The 20540-nt window shown below is 35.3% G+C and overlaps 3 protein-coding genes across 4 annotated transcripts; 1 reads left to right on the top strand and 2 right to left on the bottom strand.

Annotated features, from left to right (window-relative positions):
• The first annotated feature begins 2350 nt into the window (after positions 1 to 2350).
• On the top strand, positions 2351 to 9179 carry LOC145615321 (uncharacterized). The gene is made up of 8 exons (XM_081670386.1): positions 2351 to 3039; positions 3444 to 3984; positions 4103 to 4211; positions 4298 to 4395; positions 6763 to 6828; positions 7102 to 7191; positions 7710 to 7886; positions 8837 to 9179. Exons 1-8 carry the CDS (start codon positions 2423 to 2425, stop codon positions 8873 to 8875), a joined length of 1737 nt encoding a protein of 578 aa, XP_081526512.1. The 5' UTR covers positions 2351 to 2422; the 3' UTR covers positions 8876 to 9179.
• A 699-nt stretch (positions 9180 to 9878) lies between these two features.
• Positions 9879 to 13176, bottom strand: LOC145614677 (heat shock 70 kDa protein 18-like). 2 transcript variants are annotated; one of them, XM_081669748.1, is made up of 3 exons: positions 12893 to 13176; positions 10608 to 11789; positions 9879 to 10505 (listed from the first exon to the last, which is right to left on the bottom strand). In XM_081669748.1, exons 1-3 carry the CDS (start codon positions 13116 to 13118, stop codon positions 10018 to 10020), a joined length of 1896 nt encoding a protein of 631 aa, XP_081525874.1. In that variant the 5' UTR covers positions 13119 to 13176; the 3' UTR covers positions 9879 to 10017. The 2 variants fall into 2 exon arrangements, with proteins under 2 accessions (XP_081525874.1, XP_081525873.1); XM_081669747.1 differs by having other exon boundaries at positions 9879 to 11789.
• An 884-nt stretch (positions 13177 to 14060) lies between these two features.
• LOC145613676 (F-box/kelch-repeat protein At3g06240-like) lies at positions 14061 to 14741 on the bottom strand. The gene has a single exon (XM_081668759.1). It carries the CDS (start codon positions 14739 to 14741, stop codon positions 14061 to 14063), a length of 681 nt encoding a protein of 226 aa, XP_081524885.1.
• Between the last annotated feature and the right edge of the window lie 5799 nt (positions 14742 to 20540).

Raw genomic sequence — 20540 nt, 5'->3', positions numbered from 1 at the left:
AGGGAAAAGAAGGGAAGGTAAATGGAGAGATGTAGTATCTTTCATTTGGATAGCAAATGAGAAAGGAAGGGAATTGGAGGGGAGAGAAATGGAGGGATTAAATTGTAGGAAATTAATCCTTCCAACAATTGAGAGATTTGAAAAGAAAACTCACCATTCTTCCTTCCCCTCCTCTTCTCCTCCCTCCCTTTCTTTTCCCTCCTCTTTCTTTATCCAAACACACTGTAAAGGGAAGGGATGACCATGTCCTTATTTAAGCGAGCTTCTTCAATTGATGATGGGTCAAGCTCAATGGCAACAAAGTGATGATGGGTCAAGTTCAGCAGCAACGCAGTAATGATGGTGGTGGCTCTGAAGATGGTGGTGGTTGTGATGGTTAAGGCAGAAGAGGAGTGAGGAGAGAAAGTTGAATGGTAGATATGAAGAGACAATATTACCCCTTGAGTAACATATTTTGTTACTCATATTGAGTAATTGGATTTACTCTATATTTAATTATTATTAGTTAACATAAATTGTAAAAAGTAGCAGAAATTCAAATAGTATACATTAAAACGATTTCAACAAATACTGACTATACTTTTGCCTATGTATAATCGTATAAATCACTAATATTAGTCCGAGTGGATTATGTAAATGGTACAAAAAGTCAAAATAAAGTACTTAAATGAACAAATGAAAGTTGAGAATAGAGTTAATTGTCTAAACTTTTAAGCTTACGGGTTTTGGTTATCTTTGTAGATATCATATGACTTATTATTAGAGATATGTATTTTTTTTCTCTTCTTGTCACATATTAAAATATATTAACAATCCTTTGGTGCGTCATTTAAGAAAAGTTATAAGTTGGCTTTATAGATATCCTTTTTACATATATCAACGGGGTAAATTGACTTTTGCCTCATATAGTAAGGGTGTCATGGTACATTTACCAAGGATATATGAGTTAGGGTCTGTTCTCTTCAGCTCAATATCAGTTCAATTCAGCTCAGTTCAATTATGTTCACTTCAGTTCCTAATTTCCTTCATTCTCTCATAAACAATTCAGTTTAGTTCGGTTCGATTTAGTTCAGTAAATTAGAACAGGCCCTTAGAGCAATTGTCATGTCAGCGTGTAGTATAAATGGGGGCAACAAACAACGCTTGTCCTGACGTTGCTAACATCGATAGTTGTAATTAAACGCCAACTTTTGTTAAAGAGTTAACCTTGATCAAGGTAACCGATGGATAGTTATCTTTCTTGATAATCACCACCCACGATCCCCACTAAGGAGATATTGCCTAATCAGCCCCACTAACTTAGCCCTCTAGGGAGCCACAAAGCAGTTACTAGGTCATACTGGGCAACCACCTCCCATGATCCATGGTAGCCATCAACCACATTCAAGTCCTCGCTAGACCCCACGAGTTTGGCATCTCTCGATCGATGTACTAAGTCATTAGCCATGGTGCACCGGATCTGCATGAGCCTAAGCTTGAGTCGAAGTTCATCCTAGACATTGCCCTTCATGCCTCCCATGTCCATGGTTACGCCCATGGCCAAAGGGCCATGAAGCCACCCATGGTTGGTCACGCAACTCATGAGCGAGCACCTTTTCTTATAAAGCTTTAATATATCTGTGGTTAGGGGATTCCTTTGACCTTTTAGTGTGTCCCATCCTTGCGGGACCAGACACGATGCTTTGTTAGACAATCCTAACACGATAGGAAGATGTCCGTACTCAAGGTTGACCGTGGCCTGACTGTGGCCTCCCTAATCCCCATGTACCGAACTAGGGGCATTCGAAGTAGCACCTATATTAGTGGCATGGGTCTTAGCCCTCAATGGTAGTTGTCACAGCTAGCTAAATTCTTTCAATATTGTAAAAATCTCATTAGATTGCCCAATTGACAAGATTAACCAGGATTTGCGATTATCTCTACTCTAATTTACATCATTTTTTTTTTTTTTTGTTGACAATACTTTACATCACTTTCTTAATTTTATTTTCTGTAAAAAAATTTTGAAGTACGACAAAATCATCTTCCACAACATCAAACACGTAACGAAGATATTTAAAAAAAGTAATTTAAAAAACAAAAAAACAAAGTACCCGTTAAAAACAAAAAGAACAACAAAAACACGTAAATGATCGACAAAGAGACATCTATCTTTCGGACGAGCAACCCAGAAAGCCTTTACCCAGAAATTTCTCTCTTCTCAATTTCGTGGCTTTCTGGGTTAGATCATACGAAGTATAATCCATTAATCATCCAATTTGCGCTAATTTATCTTCCAAATTCCAATTCACAACTTTAATTTCATATCCAATTTTTTTTTTTTCATCAATTTTTGCACCGACACAAATTCCATTCGAAATTATTGTACTTTGAGTTCAATCTGAATGATATTTGGGAAAAACCCAGTTGAAATTTTACAAAAATGGATGATTTTGGTGTTTTAGTTGAAGGGTATGGGATTAAATCCCAAGGAAAATCAGCTCCAATGGCTGCATCTAAAACTGCAGCTAAAAAACCCAATAATTATACCTCTGTAAATCTAGATCCGACTTTTGGGACCAAACCCTTTTCAAATTCTACACACAGTTCAAGTTTAGGAAGTGGGTCTTTTTTCAATGATCAAAATGATGATATTTTTGGTCTTAATTCTGTTAATAAACCCAATAATTATGCAAGTTCGGATGTTTTTGATGATGTTTTTCAAATTCCTACAACTAATTCTGCTTCTTCCAGTGGAGGTGGGGTTGGAGGGTTTGGTTTCGATGTCGAATCCATGCTCAAAGGCTCATTGAATTTGAATTCGAGCTCGAATTCGAAGCCTTTGGATGTTGGTGATGATTTAATTTGGGGGTTTTCTGGGAATGGGAGCTCTAAAGCCTCTAATGTAGTGCTTGAAACTGATGATTTGTTGTCATCTGATCCTGTTGATGATTTCTTTGGAAAATTGGGAAGTTCTGGTCCAGTTCAAAGCGGTTCTGTAAAGACGGGATCAGACGATTTGATACCGGGGTTTGGGAGGAGCAATGCTGCCAATGATAGGTATGCAGCTGCTTGTTTAACTTGTCTTTTTTATTGTCTGTTGGAAATTTCCATGTTATTGCATTTTTAATGAGCTATAGTTTGCTGATTTTTTTATTTTTTTATTTTTATGTGCATGTTTTACTGGGATGATTGATATTTGATGACTTAAAGATATATGAGCTGCATGCAGTAGTGTTAATGGCCTTCCCTGCTTATTGGATTGGTTGAACTTTGAGCTGTGTTGTGAGATTATTTGATGGGTTCTAATTTAATGAGTTCATGTGTTAAGAGATGAAGCCATACAATGGGTTATAGTCTGATGAATATTTGGGTGAATATATGCAATGTGCTTTTGTATGATAGATATTTCATTGAATATTTTGCTGAATATGCACTTGGTGGTTCTTTAAAACTGTTGAAAGAGCTCAGGCTGCTTCAACAGAGAAGAGTTCAGGTTCTTCTTCTCTTGAGGAACTCGAGGAATTTGTTACCGTCAGGACCAAAAAGACTGTGAAGAGGCATGGAAATGGAACTTCAGTTAAGAAGGTAGAGAAGAAGTCAGTTAGCAAAACACCAGAGGAGGCAAACTTTATTGATATAGAGGGAAGCTTACATGGTGAAAGTGCACATAACTATAAGGCGGAGAAGGCAAGTGATCTAATGTTTCAAGAGGAAGCACAGGATTTGGATTCCTTTTTTCGTGTTACTGGTGAGACCAAAAAGACTGTTAAGCGGCATGCAAATGGAACTTCAGTTAAAAAGGTAGAGAAGAAGTCAGTTAGCAAAAAACCAGAGGAAGCTAACTTTATCGATATAGAGGGAAGCTTACATGATGAAAGTGCACATAACTATAAGGCGGAGAAGGCAAGTGATCTGATGTTTCAAGAGGAAGCGCAGGATTTGGACTCTTTTTTTCGTGCACACACTAAGAAGAGTGTACCTGTAACTGAAGAGACATCTACGGTAAGACTGCCCTCTCAAAAGAAAAGGAACTCATGCTGTCTTTTTTTTTTTGGTTAATTACTTTAAAATATTGCTCTTTGGCAATTATTTTGAGATGCTAACAGTTGACACATCACAGAATAGAAAAACCAATGAAGTACCGGATCTGTTTTCTGAAACCACATTTGGAAAAGAGAAAATAGTGCCACAAAGTGGTTTTCCTGATGACTTTTCATCAATATTTGGAGGTATTAGCAGTTGGTAAAGTTATTTCTTTGTAGCTTTCTTGATAACATTTGCTAATTATTTTTGATGATTTGAAACCTGTTGATAGGTGCCCCATCGTCAGGAGTGTTTGAGGAGTGCGAAGGAGAAAGTGATGAAAGGCGAAAATTAAGATATGAGCGTCACCTTAAACATGAGGCGCGTATGGTATGTGGACTGGCCCTTCACTTTTGGTTTTATTTGCAGTGGCTGGTGTTTGTCTTTGGTTTCATGTGATGTTATTTTTATGTTGTAAATGTTGATTGGCTTTGCTTCCCTGTATTATGTCTAATCTGTGCATAAAGAATTTATAACTTCCTGAGTAAATTTTTTTATTTTTAAATGATTAATAGTAAGTTATAAAGCTGTCTGTCCACTTCCTTCACTAAGTAATAACAAGGAGAGAGGGGAAGAATTAAGGTTGTGTATTAGTGTAGGCCAAGGAACTTCTTTATTGATTCACTCTGAAATCTGAATTGTCTTTTACTGGTTTTTATTCTATCTTCAATGCTTTATTCTGATATTGATAACCTGAGGCAAAATCAGGGGAAGGAGAGGCAAGAGAATTCCCATTTTTCCACATGAAGGGTTAGCAATTATTGGCGCTTTCGAACCTTTTTTTTCACAAAAGAAATTTGATCATTTCTTCTGTGATGGAGATAGCAAGGGCTGGGATAGTAGACATTGCAGGCTTTGCAGCCTTATCCCAAAACGACCCAATAAAAGTTGACTGTCTCTTGTTTAGTCTTTCATTAATGTCTCTGGGAATTTAGAGGTATCAGTAGCTGGAGACAGATCGTAGGAAACTAGTTGATCAGTTTCTTTGTCAATTGTTTTTACTCACTATCTAAGCCCACCATATAAATATGAATTTCCGAGCAATTGGAGGCAGCTCTGCACCCCATTGGGTTTTCACCATCTAACATAAAAGATCATTATCCTAATGCTTTTCATATACACAATTATATGTTTGTCATTCTTCGTCAATTCTTCCACTCTTGTATCTAAAATAGCAGCTCAAGTTCTTAACTAAACTAAAAAAAGCTGGTGGGTTCTTGATCCGATTTCAACTTTTCCTATATGTTTCCATGCACGGATTCTTCCACTTCGTATCTTTCTGGCTGTTGTCTGGATTTCTTCTGCTTTTGTGTGTGCTGATGCTTACAGCCTTACTGAAATAGGGAATAGGGCCCCAATAGGATTTCTGTAATAAACTGATATTACTCGGTGTAATAACAGTACAACGAAGGGGAAAACTCAGAAATTTGATTAAACAAATTAATGGTTCTACAACGATAGTAGTAGGTTTAGCCTACAAAGCTCCAATAGTGACTTTAGGTCACAACTCTCCTAAGAAACTACTCCAAAATTCTGCCTAACTTTCTTCTACTCCTCTCTACCTATTTATACTAAAGGCAATTAACCTAGCAAACTAACATTACTAAAATACCCATACTACATTTGATGACTACTAACATACTTAAACTACCCATAATACCCTCCCCTAAGTTAGTTCATTACAATTACTCCAAAACCCACACAAATGGAGGCTGATGATCTCAGACTCAGACAGGGTAGACATAGCTTCTCGTTTTAGCAACTTCTTCAATTACAGGAAGCCTCTGTCATTAGTCCTCCTAAATCTATTTTGTGGACTTCATAGCTGACAAACATCAAGTTAATGGAACATGGCTTTATTGCAGAATTTAATGTTTCTTTATTTATGCATCAATGACGATAGGTCGATAGGTTCATTTGCTATAGTTTCAGCATTATGGCAAACGCATGTCAAAGATGTAGCAGAATTTGGAGCTCTAGCCAAAACGCATCCTATCTCGCTCTAGCCAAAACGCATCCTATCTCGGCTATAGCCTAATCCATTATTATGTTCTCTCATGCCTTATATTATTATAGATAAGTAGTTGGAACTATTCAGCTTTTTAAAGGCAATTTGGTGGACCTATATGCTGGCTTCTGTTCTATATTAACTATTAACCTCTATGAACCACATTGCTATTAGCATTGACTGTAATTATGCAATATACTCCTGCCTTTTTATTGATATTCACAATATGGGGTATGTGCCATCTTAGTAATAGAAATAAAATAAAGAAATTATCTGAGATGTGTGTCCACTAGTCCATAAGGGTATGAAAAACATTATCTGAGATGTGTGTCCATAAGGGTATTTTGGGGAATGATGTCTGTGTATCTTTCCTGAAAGAGAAATGTGGAAAATAATTTGAAACATCCTTATGAAGGAAGTATCATTAATCATCAAGGAACAGATATTGAAGTTGTTGGATCTTTACTATGTAGTTAAGAGTATCTAGATTGTTGATGTTCTTGGTACGATATTACATGCTTTGTCGATGCATTAGTTTAATGTTTCATTTTGGATCTTACATGGTTGAGTTGAACGGACTTAACTAACTTATCACCATGGTGTTACTTATGCTGCTGAAATAACTTGCTCTGTTCACAACTTCACATAATTAGACATATCACTAAGCTGCTATTCTGTTTATCTTTTAGAAACAAGCATTGAATGATTTGAATCAACGGGAGTATAATGCTCAGCAGGAGAAAGAAGAGAGACATGTGAGTATTTCTTTGCATTTTGGTTATAGTTTGGTGCTGTGCCTTATATTTTGATTCCTATCTTTTTGTTTTTTTTTAAAAAAAAAAAAGTAATTCTACTTTTCCCTTCTCTCTCTCCCCCCCCCCCCCCCCCAACACACACACACACACACACACACACACACAATCTTCTTTGAGATAGGGCTAGGTAGGAAGGGGAATGGGAACTGATTGTGTGAGTAAGTCTCACCTGATATTGTTGATTTATTGCATTTATGTCTGATTATGTTTTAGAGGATTGCTGAAGCTATGGAAATGGAAATGAAACGATGGGCTGCCGGGAAAGAGGGAAATTTGCGAGCACTTCTGTCATCTTTGCAACAGGTATATTTTGTCGTAACAAAAGCCATTAGGGACTCTGATTGCTTTGTGATGTCTTCCTTCTATCTTTCCTTCGCTTTTCACATGATTGTTCCGATTTTAAAAGTTGTGTTGAGAAGTGGATTAGGTTAGATATCAGGTTTGGATAATAAGTTGCATGTATATTTCTTCTGTTAATACTTCGAAATAAACTTTTTGTAAGTTTGTTAAATGTAACATATTGTATTTGTATTTAACTAAATTGGAGAATATGGCATGCTGCTTTTGTACAAGGTGAAATGGTGAATGTATAAGAAAATCTCTTTTGAGCCACAATCTTTAACTCTGGATCTGTATTTGTCATTGGGTTTAAACTTCTTTGCTTTATTTGTGCTTCTATGTACAGTGTAGACAATGTTTTATTGGGATTATGTTATTCAGTTATTCCTTTATAGTACTTTATATATATTCTCTGAATTGGATAATATTTTTCGGTGAGATTGTATAACCTCTCTTCTCTCCATATGTTTTTGGATGAGCAGGTGCTTGCCCCTGAACTTGGTTGGCGGCCAGTTACTTTAACAGACTTAATCACTTCGTCCCAAGTTAAAATTGCATACAAAAAGGCTGCACTGTGTGTCCATCCTGATAAAGTGCAGCAGAAAGGTGCTAGTCTTGAGCAAAAGTATGTTGCGGAGAAAGCCTTTGATCTACTGAAGGTATATTTATATTTTTAACTTACTCCATTAATTATTTCTATCAAGGGCCTATGTGGCCTAGGACTTCTATAGTTCTATGCCTTGCTTTCCGTGTTGTGGCTTTCTTGTCAATCTGAGGTACAATTTCGATTTACTACTTTCTAGTGAATTCTGTTAGTTAAATGAAGTTGTGTTGTAAAATTGATTTCTTTAATCTTTTAAAAGGTAATGATATATAGTTTATACAACCCTTTGGAATGTTACTAATCTCATGTTGATTTGTTAATCAAGCTTGATTATGTTTAATATTTCCTTTTTTTAGCTCCATATTTATAACCTTGGGGATGTATATTTTCTTCCATCTATTAACAGACTTGACCATTGAAAATGTTTTGACATTTTTTTCCATGCTTGTGTTGGACACCCTTTAATTTAAATGGGATATCAAGTTGCATATTAATTTTGTTGAATCATCAGTCCAGGATTGCATAGTTGGCACAGAAGTGTGCACTATGTGTAACCTGAAAATAGCCCCTTCTCCCTACCTCTTCTCTCTGTATATATGTGCATGTGTGGCAAGAATCATGCTTGCATCTGTTATGCGGGCGAGTTGTGTCTTGCATGTAGGCTATCATTTTGAGTTTTAGTTTGATGCTTTGATCTTTCGATTAAGACTTCTTAAATGATTTTGTATTGATCGCACTGCTTTATTATGAGCTGTTCTATAGGGGAGGTAGGACTTGTTGATTAGTCACTGTCTCTGTAGTCTTTATTGCATCATCACTGTAGTATCTTGTGCCTAGTGATTCAAATCATATATATTTGGTACTGGTGTTTTCCCTATTTCCTTCCCTTTTGATCTTCTCCTTTTTTCTTGGAGGGAGAAAACCCTCCCTCCCCAAACACACTATCTTTCCCTTTTTCCGACTTCATCTGTCAGTCGGACCTTACCTACTGTGTAATTTTTGCAGGAAGCTTGGAATAAGTTCAATACGGAGGAGCTTCGGTAATTCCTGTTTGGTAGTTCAGTGCATTATATATGTTCCATTTCTGTTCTTTTGTTGATCATGTGTGTCGACCTAATCACCCGGAATTTTATATTTGGACAACCAATAGGAGCTTTTTTCTTTTAGCATGTATATGTGTGTCCGTATCAATATATTTTTGGCCAGATCTTGTTCATTGTCGTAAATCAATGGTAGCGTTTGTTGATAGTGACATACTTGGCCATTTTGTTGTTCTTTTGAAGGGTACATAAGCTTAAATTATTGTACTTGTTATATGTGAATAATGAAAGTTCAACTGTTCAAGGTACTTTAGCTTTCTTGTATTGCCCTGCACTCTTGCTGTGAATTTGCTGCCTGTGGGCTGTGGTATTTCATTTTGAAGTTTAGATCTGAAAAGTAGCCAACAGTTGTAAAAAACTTACTTTTATTAATAAAAGAGCAAGCAGATTGTGATTTGTTGTAGTGAAAGACTGCAAAGAATGACACTTTGTACAAGGAAATTCTCCTCGGTTTAAAGTGGTAATAAACTCGGGACTATGTGCTAACACATCTTTTCTAATTAATCAAAAGGATGTTTACAAGCTCGATTCAAATCCAAAGTGGGCGTAAAGCCGACCAAACGAAAAAGCTGAACTGTAAAATGTTTGATGTTCAATCAAACCTGAGCTACCAGACTATTCAGTTGATTCAAACTGTTAATGAACGCAGAAAGTTGTTGCGAGCCTAAACCCTCAATAACTTCTTTGGAGTTGATAAATGGAAGTCTTAATACTGAAATATATCTTCACATAAAAGTATTCTACTATTCAAGATATGAAGTCAATTAGTCAAATCTCGTTTATATCATTTGCTTTGTGTGTCGCCCTTCTACAGAAGGGAACCTACCTTTCAAAGTTGGAAGACCAAACTATTAGTAAACTAATAATATAGATGTCCAAGAAAACTTGGTCATTCAATAAACATACTTGAAAACACAAGATACTAGTGTTACTACACTGCTTTTTTTTACAACAGGATCATTGCAAATTAGGGAACATTAAGGTTAATCTACAGGAAAAGCGTATCATTTTTCCTTCACAATGTTATTACCACAAAAACATCTTAAAATCTGAAAACCGACTTTTGTCATGCCCATTCAACCACTCTTAAGCACCATCATCTATTCCAAAAACCTTGAAAATTTTAGACACTCCAGTACATCCACAAAATTGTTTTCTTAATAAAGCTCTTATAGGACTCACTTGAAGATGCGAGCAAGCGGTTTTATCATCAGGCTTACACGCTTCAGCAATAATGGGTTCACAGATGACTTGAAGCTCATTCATCTTTTCTTCAAACTTGGAAGCTTCAGTAAGCTGGAAATTCCAATCTAGCCATTGCATTGTCTTCTCAATGGCATTCTCCATCCTCGCCTTATCATCAATTTCAATCTTCTCTGCATAATCTCTCAACATCTCCCACATTTTGTTAGCATAGTTCTCCAAATCATTCTTAGCCTTCACCTTCTTCAAACATTTTTCATCCTCAGCCCTGTACTTTTCCGCCTCTTCCAACAGTCTATCAACCTCTTCCTTCGATAACTTACTCTGATTAGTAAGGGTGATCTGGTTTTTGTTTCCAGTACCTATATCCTCTGCAGATACAGTAAGAATCCCATCACCGTCAATCTCAAACCATACATCAAAGTTCGGGACACCAGCAGGTGCTGCAGGAATGTCTGAGAGGTTAAATTTACCTAGAAAATTGTTGGCCTTAGCAATTTGTCTCTCACCTTCATACACCGGGAATGACACAACACTCTGATTTTCATCAGCAGTAGTAACCCTGCTAACTTTCTTAACTGGGATACTAGTATTACGAGGAACAACAACAAGCAAGTTACCACTGCGAAGTTCAATGCCAAGAGATAACGGACAAACATCGAGAAGCACAATATCCTTATTACCTGTACCGCTCAAAGTAGCAGCATGGACAGCAGCACCATAAGCAACAGCTTCATCTGGATTGATGCCTTTACAAAGTTCTTTCCCATTGAAAGCCTCTTGCAAAAGCTGCTGGATCTTAGGAATCCGGGTTGACCCACCTACTAAGACTATGTCATGAATATCACTCTTTTCAATTCCAGCATCCTTCAAGCACTGCTCAACAGGATCTATACACTTCCTGAATAATTCCAAATTCAATTTCTCAAATCGAGCACGAGTAATTGTTGATGTAAAATCAATACCCTCAAAAAGGCAATCAATCTCAATAGTAGTTTCATGAGCACATGAAAGTATTCTTTTAGCTCTCTCAGCAGCCGCTCTCAACCTAACAAGACCTCTTGGATAATCACTAACATCTACATTGTGCTTCCTTTTAAACTCCTGCACAAGATAATTCACCATATTGTTGTCGAAGTCTCCACCACCGAGGTGAGTGTCACCACTAATCGCTTTCACTTCAAAGACACCCTTTTCTACACAGACTATAGAGACATCAAAAGTCCCACCACCAAGATCAAAGACCAACACATTCACTCTCGCGATGTCACACTCATCACCCCTCTTCTCAAGACCATATGCAATGGCAGCCGCTGTTGGCTCATTGATAATACGCATAACATTAAGTCCAGCAATGACTCCAGCATCTTTGGTAGCCTGACGCTGGGAATCATTGAAGTAGGCTGGAACCGTGATCACTGCATTTTTCACTGTCGAGCCAAGATAGGCCTCTGCTGTCTCTTTCATCTTCACGAGGATCATCGAAGATATCTCCTCGGGAGAAAATTGCTTCTCTTCACCCTTGTAGGTCACCACTATCACTGGCTCCTTGTCTTCACCACATTCGGGGTGGGCGATCACCTTAAATGGCCAAAGCTTTATGTCATTTTGCACTGTCTCATCGCTGAATCTTCTGCCTATGAGCCTCTTCGCATCTGTCCATGATCATTAATTCATTATTGATCATTAGGCAATGCATGAAAATTAAGACAAATTAGAGGGTGTCATAAAAAGTTTCAAGCACATCATTATGGATAGTTTAAGTGGGGCAACAAAAGACAATTAAAGGTTGTGTGAACCTCTAAAGTCAGAAAGTGAAAGTATGAAAATCTTTACCTTTCACTGTTTTAGTTTATTTATCATGGAAATTAAAGAACATATTCCCTCTGTGTTTTTTTAAGTGATACATTTTCCATTTTCGGCCGTGTTTTTTTAAGTGATACATTTCCTATTTTGGCAAAACAATAGATTAAAAAATTATATCTCTCTCCTCTCATGGTCCCCACCCAAACCCACTACTACTTTTTTATTATATCTTTCCTCTCACATTTATTACTTTTCAATAAACTATTAACCCCACTATCTTTCTTTAACAATTTTTTGATACTCCATTACCCCACTTACCTCTTATTTTATTTAAGTCAATTAAATTGCCTAAAACTATGTGCCGGTCAATATGTATCACTTAAAAAAACACGGAGGGTGTATTCTATGTTATTCAACTACGCTCGGTTCTTTTCACACTAAATACAAAAATTCAGTAAAATAAATTAACAAGAATATTACTCACAAATTTAAGAGCCTAAAATAATTTAAGTTTAGCAAAAAAAAAAAAAAAAAAAAAAAGAAAGTTTTGAGTAAGTAGGTGAGTACAAAGCCTTAATTATTGGTCTGTTGTCTGACTCTGTTCAATTTTATGTAGTTTTTCAATCATTTTTGAAGCATTATTTATATGTACAGATAATCATACTTTGTGTGGTACTAGTATAATCAAAATGGAGTATTTCTTTAATTTGGCTATGTGCTTATACTCTCTATGAGTAGGAGAATGAATCTTGATTTAAACTTGCAATGTATAACCGGTTGTATATATGATGAAATTTGTCTAATTGAAAGGTAAATTGTGGAAAACTAACAGAACTCACAAACAATTCAAAATAATACTCCGTACTTGAATATCACCCGTCAAGACTTTAACGAGTACTAATACAAGTAATAGTGAAGTAAAAGAGAGTAGAGTAAGTAATAAGGAACAAACCAAAGATAGTGTTACTGGGGTTGACAGCCACTTGATTTTTTGCAGCATCACCAATAAGACGCTCATTTTGAGTAAAGGCAACCCAAGACGGTGTCGTTCTGTTACCTTGATCGTTGGTGATGATCTCAACACGGTCGTGCTGCCAAACTCCGACACACGAGTAAGTCGTTCCAAGATCGATTCCGATTGCCGGACTTTGTACTTCATCTTTGCCATACATTGCCATTTTTTAACACAACAACAAATGAGAGAAAATACTGGTTTTGTCTGCCTATTTTTGATGAGCTCTGGTTTCTTGGTTTCTTTCCCTGTTACTAGTCTTTCCTTTGCTGCCTTAATAAGTTAATTTGTACGCTTTTGCATTTCCAAGTCAATGTTCTAGTCAACTTACGTGGACCAATCTATATTATGCTCATTAGTGTTTTTCTTTTTCTCAACTAGTTGTTTCGTATGATGGAAGGATGGAATTGGACTTTGAAACTTTAGTGCATCTTTGTCGAGAAAATAGTACGCTCTAGCACCCCACCACCTCATAAATCATCCCAACACTGAGTAGAAATTGTTATATACACTCGGGTGCAAGGTGCACCCTCTTGAAACAATCAAGACGATTTTTAGCTTATATAATTACTTACAAGGTACTTTTACAGCTAATTAAGCATCTTTGATTGTACCATGTACAAAGTACATAGAAAATTGTTGCTAAGAAGCATGAGGGATAATAATCTTAGTTTTGTTTTAGCCTTGGGATTGAAATAAACAAGCTACTCGAAAGCTTGTGCTTAAATTATTAATCACATTATCATCTTCTTCTATTAACTTGGCCATGATTATGATCAGTTATTCTTGCTAATTCATACAAAACCCCTTTTACAGAACTTCATAATATTAGTGAGCAAGGAACAAACATAAAATCACTTATTGCATTATAATGAAATGAAGAGCAATGAGTAACCATAGCAACAATATCAGTAACTACACTCATTAAATTGTTTGATCAATTAATTTAAACTAAACTTGGTCATAATAAAAAATTAGACAGAGAACTACATACGATGTATGTTGGAGAGGACAATATTACTTAAAAAAATATCCATTCAACCTAGAAATTAAACAAGACTTAATAACCCAATTACGACGTAGACAGAGATAGGTACCATAACCTAATTTAGTAATTCACTTCAGCTGAATTGCAATATAAGTTAGGGGAAACAAAGGAACCAACCCATGGCATCACTACATATGTATCGCGAAAATCAGTTTCCAAATCACATGCTTGTACTTTGAGCCTCTTAAAAGCTGCACTACCCGTATCAAATTGAACAAAATCCATACCAGGTTGCCCTAAACCCACCAGGACTTCTTGTCCGTCCTTTGAATAAGCTAGAGGCAATGGATCAAAAGGTTGGCCAAAGAGGAGTTGGCGTCTAATTATATTAGAAATAGCAATGTCGTCGAGTTCAACGCTGACCAATTTCGACCATGTTTGTTTCACACCATACTCTTTCATAACCCATATCTCCATTCCATCAAATATTGTAGAAAATTTTACCAAATGCAAACAACCCTTTATATCAGCCAACACAAAATTAAAAACCCCATCATCATTAGGAAGCGGTAATTCATGATATTCTTCCGTTCCAAGGTCAAAACACGTTATGATTTTTGACATTATTTCAGTAGTCGTTGAATTATTAGGCTTTAAATCTATCCAATGCAACGCATTATTAGAGTAAACCATTCGATTTGTATAAGTCGACAAATACATCGTTAAAGGTTGTACGGCTTTCCATGAATCGTTCTTCAAGCTGTAAACATGGAGGGGAGATTTAACCAGTTCCGAGTACATATTGTCTGTTTCCGCTTGTAAAATCTTATAATCGTTACTCGTACAATCGTAACCAAACCCTATTATATATTTCGCATTGACATCAAACACATCATAAGGTCTCAAGGGCGATACACCGACATCCTTACACGTGTTGGTGACCGGGTTGTAAATCGAAAACACTCTACTTAACCTTTTGATGAAACAAAGCAAGCCATTACACGAGCCAAAGAGTTGAGCATCATAGTTTAAAGGATGAGAAAATCGGGTTAGCTTCTTTACGTTTTCCGGAGATTGGTAATCAAGGGAATATAATTTAGCCGACCAACGACAAAATAAGATGACATAAGCTCTTGAATGTGTGTTGTTTAGTTTGATGATTTGGGATGTGTGAGATTTGATGAAATTAGGGTTTTTAATTTCATCGCGCCAACGTTTGCAAACACACTGGTAACGAAGAAGATCTTTGATAGATAGTCTTGAAAGGATATTGGATTCAATCTCTAATGGAAGACAATTAGAATATGGTGGAAGAGGAGAAGTAATGGTTTTTTTATTTTCCATTGTTGCTCACCAAATACAGGTGTGGAGCTACGGAGTGATTGATGGGAATATATGCTGAGAAGTTAATTTAAAGAATTTTCTTTCTTTTTCGTGGGTAAAAAATTACGTAGTAGTATGAAAATGTGATGTGAAGCATGTGTCATATATATTGGGCCTATGGTAACCCACGTGGGTAAGTCTTGTATGTGGCCAGTCCACCAAACACCTTCTATTGCTTTATTTTTTATTTTTTATTTTTTTTTTCCAGGTTAAGATACTACGTTTTTTAAGTGCCCCACTTCCCATAAACGACCATTTTTTAAGTGTACTGTCAAATTCTTCTTAAAAACCTTACGTAAATTATGTATTGTATTGTTTATTTCTCTTCCTTTTGACTATACTACCATAAAGTGTTTTAAATGATTCAAAATCAAATCTTATTGATCAACATAATTATACTTGTATTTTCTTTGTACAATAACTTATTTGTTGTCTACTTAGTATTTATATTAAAATCCAGTGGCGGATCCAGGATTTTCGAACTTATGAGTCACCATCAATAATTAATCACTTGTTTCAATCCAAAAAATATATTAAAAAATTATATTTTACCAAAATGATTTCAATCCAAAAATAAGACATAAAAAAATACATACTAGTACTATAAAACTATTAAATTAAACTAACTTTATGATTTTTTTACTTAATTAGTTTTGTGGGAAAATATTAAATTAGTTGCACAAATATAGTATAAATAAAAACAAGAATTATTAAAAGAAAAGTGGAATAACTTAAGAGACCAGTTATTTAATATAACAGGTTTCCATAATGAAATATGAAAGTAGCGCAAAAAATTCATTATCAATGCCTGACAAAAAGAGACCTGTTATGTAGAACATTTTAAAAAAAATGGCGTTGTGACAATAGCAGCAACAAAGAGATCGCCTATTTGATATTTAATAGGCGATCTCTTTGATATTTATAAAACAGACATGGGTCTAAACTCAAGTAGAAGCAACAAAGAGACCGCATATCTGTAACAGGAGGTCTATTTGATTTTTTTTTTTTTTTTTTTTTTTTTTTTTTTTTTTTGGTGCTAGTGAGTCACGTGACTCACTGTGCACCTTAATAGATCCGCCCCTGTTAAAATCATTGAATTCTTTTTCTTCTTGGTCATACTCCAGTATATACACGCTCTCTAGCTAATCTAATCTTGAATAAAGTAGAAAATCAAGACATGTTTGTTTCTAGAAATATCTTAGTATATTTTTTTTTTTGGTGTTCCACCCGGTTCACCCTTTGGGCTAATCCGGATTCGGGGATCAGTTCTGGGTGGTTAGGTTCCAGTCCCCTCCCGATTGTTGTTGCGGGGGATCGAACACGAGTCCTCCCTACCAAGTGTAGTCCCAATCATCACTACACTAACAACCAATTGGTAGAAATATCTTAGTATATAATAGTATAGATAAGTGTGGAAAAATCTAGAGAATAGAAAACAACTATTTAGGTTGTAGGTGCATGAGTGATAAGGTGTGCTAATTAAGAGAGCTCCACTAATGCATGGTTGATAGAAACTAAGGTTCTATTAAGAAAGTGAGAGACATGAGCTCTCACAGCTCTCACAAACATGTTTGTACAAATTGTGATGAAATTTATGAAATCATTAAATAGTTTTACATGAAATTTGGATACATATAAACTTCCACGTGGGCCCGAATTCTATCAAACGAACACAAGTCCAGGATTAGGAGATATTAGACTATCAATGATTTTCTATATAGCTTTTTTATAATTTGAAATGCGGTTTACTAAATATGGCCGCACGTCGCGAAATCAATTCAAAAACCTTATTTACATACGTTTAACCACCTAGAATCCTCATCAGAATTGTCAATATATAATAAAGTATCAACTACTCGGAAAACAAGTTTGACTTTGAAATTAATCATGATTTGTATTACAGACTTAAAAAGTAATCCGCCTTCATCTCTATATGATGCAAATCATCGATAATCACCAGATTAACTGTCTTTAACAGTTTTTTTAAATCTTGAAATTCCGGAGTAATAATTATCATATTTTGACCCGATGTTGCAAACCCCAAATCAATATTCTCACCCAATTTTTGAACATAAGTCCAATTGGACTAGACTTTTTTTGCCAGTAAATGGACCTTTCTTGAGTTATCTCATATTTGAACGTCAGATATAAAACATTCCTAGATTCATCATGCATGAAATTACGACATGTTGCATATTCACAACTAGTGGTTTTCACAATACCTTTCAATGCACAAATGAGCATATCAACTTTTATGTTATACAGGGCTTGAAAAATAATGCATTGAAGATTATTTAATCATTCTTCGTCAACCCATTCTTGCGGTATCAAAACCTAGCTAAACCAAATTATTAAGGGCTCAATTAATATTCATTATTAGATTCATAGAATTTAAAAAGAATGTGCAATAAATGAAATTACCTTCTGCATCTTTCTTGATTTAATTAGAGAATTTATTTCTTCGTTGAACATATTGAGGCAAATCTATGCTATGTTCTTAAATGAAATTACCTTCTGCATCTTTCTTGATTTAATTAGAGAATTTATTTCTTCGTTGAACATATTGAGGCAAATCTATGCTATGTTCTTGAAATTCAATTCGATCGAACTAACTTTCGCCAAACTTCAATTTATTACCGTTGGAAATCTTGGATTGTAAGTTGGTTAATTGGAAATGTAATTTGTTAAAACGTAATTTTTAATTGTAATTTGTAATCATTTTAGGCATTACTTATACGGAGTACTATTTATAACAGCTAACTTTATACATTGCAATATTATTATTGAATTAGTTGATTATCAGCCGACTTTATTTAATAGTCATCTGTTGTCAATACAGGTACATGTTAAGAGAAAAGGTACTCAACAATATTCTACGAGGTATCAATTTCGGTGTTTGTATCGAATGTCGGGTCAAATTTTAGAGTTGAGTCTTGTCAATTTATTTTTTTTTATGCGAGTCTCGTTTTAATTTGTGTGTCCAATAATGTAAATTTGGACACGCAAGACGCGACAATTATGTTAGTTTAGGGCCTGTTTACATTTACTTAATTTCAGTTTAGTTCAGTTCAGTTCAGCTCTAATCAGTTCAGTTCAGTTCAGCTCCTAATTTCCTTCTCTCATAAAATATTCATTTCAGCTTAGTTCAGTTCAGTTCAGCTCCAATCAGTTCAGTTCAGTTCTAATTAGTTCAGTTCAGTTCAGCTCAGTTTAGTAAATGTGGACAGGCCCTTAGATCCGAAAGAACTAAATTGACCCTCAGAATCTTTCTCGAACACTTTTCACGGCTTAAAAATTTAACACGCAAATTCGAAATCCGTTAAGTGTACCAAAAACTATACTTTTCGAATTTGATAGGTTGTAAAATAAAAAAAAAAATTAGGTAGGTTCCGATAAACAAAATAGTCTTAGTGTAATTGTAGAGAATTTTTCCCAACTGTGATCATATATTTAAGCATAGTCGTGTCCAAAGAGAAGGAAGCTACAGATAAAAGAGTCGCCAACAAGTTTAAAGAACTTGTAAACCGATCACGGGTGTGAAGGTTACACCTCATTCACAATCACGGAGATGGCTAACTCCATATTGATAACATGGTTGGTAATTAGCTTAGACAGTAAAATAGTCATCCTTGTTATAAGAGGTTGGGTGTTCAAATCTCCTTAACCTTGTCTTTTTATATTGTTAAAGGTGATGTGATGTCATGAGATGTTGGGAAGCTGACGTGGTGTAACTAAAAAGAGCCTACGTGACACATTGACATTTTTAGGACGCCTTTTAATATATAGTATAGATGCAAAATGCAGGATAATTTATCACAACAAATCGTATTAAGGTTGGTTTAGTGTTGTGTTAATTTCATGTTCGTGTTATGTCAATTTCAGTTGTTTTCTCATGTCATGTTAGAGACTGTTTGCTTTATTAGAACATAGTTTAATTTCTATATCAACATTTTAAAAAGGCAAAATTGGCCTCAACAACATGAACTTTTAGCAAGGTGTGTGTAGCAGCATGAACTTTGACCAATAGCCATAAAAGCACCAACTTTTTCATTGGGTGCACAAATTATCATAAATGAAATCCAACACTGGAGATTTTTTTGAAGACGTAAAATCTTAAAATTTTTATCAACTTTTTTTGCAAATTTGACATCATATTTACTCTTTAAGGTCCTAATTGATCCAAGACCTTAACTGGAGCATTTCATAACACCATGGATACGTTTTTGGTAAAAAAAAAAATAAAATAAAAAAAAATTACTAAATTTGATCTCTAAATTAACCCCTACAAACTAAAATAACCCCTGAAATCTTGTCTGATCATTATTCACACATGAAAATTGAGACACGTAATCGAAGATGATTTTTTATAATAAAAAATATTAAAGATACCTTGTTTTCGACAAAATCTCTACTATTGAGTTTCATTTATGTTATTTTGTGCACCTGATGTAGAAATCTGTGTTGTTATAGCTACTAGTCAAAGTTCATGCTATTGTGCACACTTTGTTAAAAGTTAATGTTCGTGCTGTTAAACACTACGCTCATTATGAGTAAAGACAGCCTAAGACAATGTCTTTCTGTTACCTTGATCGTCGGTGATGATCTCAACACGGTCGTGCTGCCAAGCTCCGACACACTAGTAAGTCATTTTAAGATCGATTTCGATTGCCGAGCTGTTAACTTTTTTGCCATTCATTGTCATCTTTTAACACTAAACAAATAAGAGAAAACACTAGTTTTGTCTACCTAATTTTTACCTGCTCTGGTTTCTTAGTTTCTTTCCCTGTTACTAGTCTTTCCTTTGCTGCCTTGTTTTGTAGCACACTTTTCCATTTCCAAGTCAATGTTAATCTAGTCAACATACGTAAACTAATCTATATTATGCTCATTAGTAAAAAAAAAAATTTCCCCTCGACTAGTAGTTTCTTCTGATGGAAGGAATTGGGTTTTGAAACTTTTAGTACTAGTGCATATTTGTCCAACCTGCATAACATCGGGCATGAACAAAAGTAAACACGGTAACACCAAACATGTTAATTAGTATGTTACGTATTAGTACTCCGTAAATAGTAAATCACTTAGAAAGAAAGAGCATACATTAAGGGAGTTTTGTACTAGTTTCATTAAATTTTCTGGTAGAAAGGGAACGATTATATTAAGGGAGGTTCAAATAAGTTACATCAGAGTTTCTAGCATTTCAGACCATCATTATAGACA

Source organism: Chenopodium album, chromosome 25 (assembly GCF_948465745.1).
Source record: "Chenopodium album chromosome 25, dcCheAlbu1.1, whole genome shotgun sequence".
Lineage (NCBI taxonomy): Eukaryota > Viridiplantae > Streptophyta > Magnoliopsida > Caryophyllales > Amaranthaceae > Chenopodium > Chenopodium album.
The sequence above is the reverse complement of the archived record's forward strand: the minus strand, read 5'-3'. Positions and strand labels throughout refer to the sequence as shown.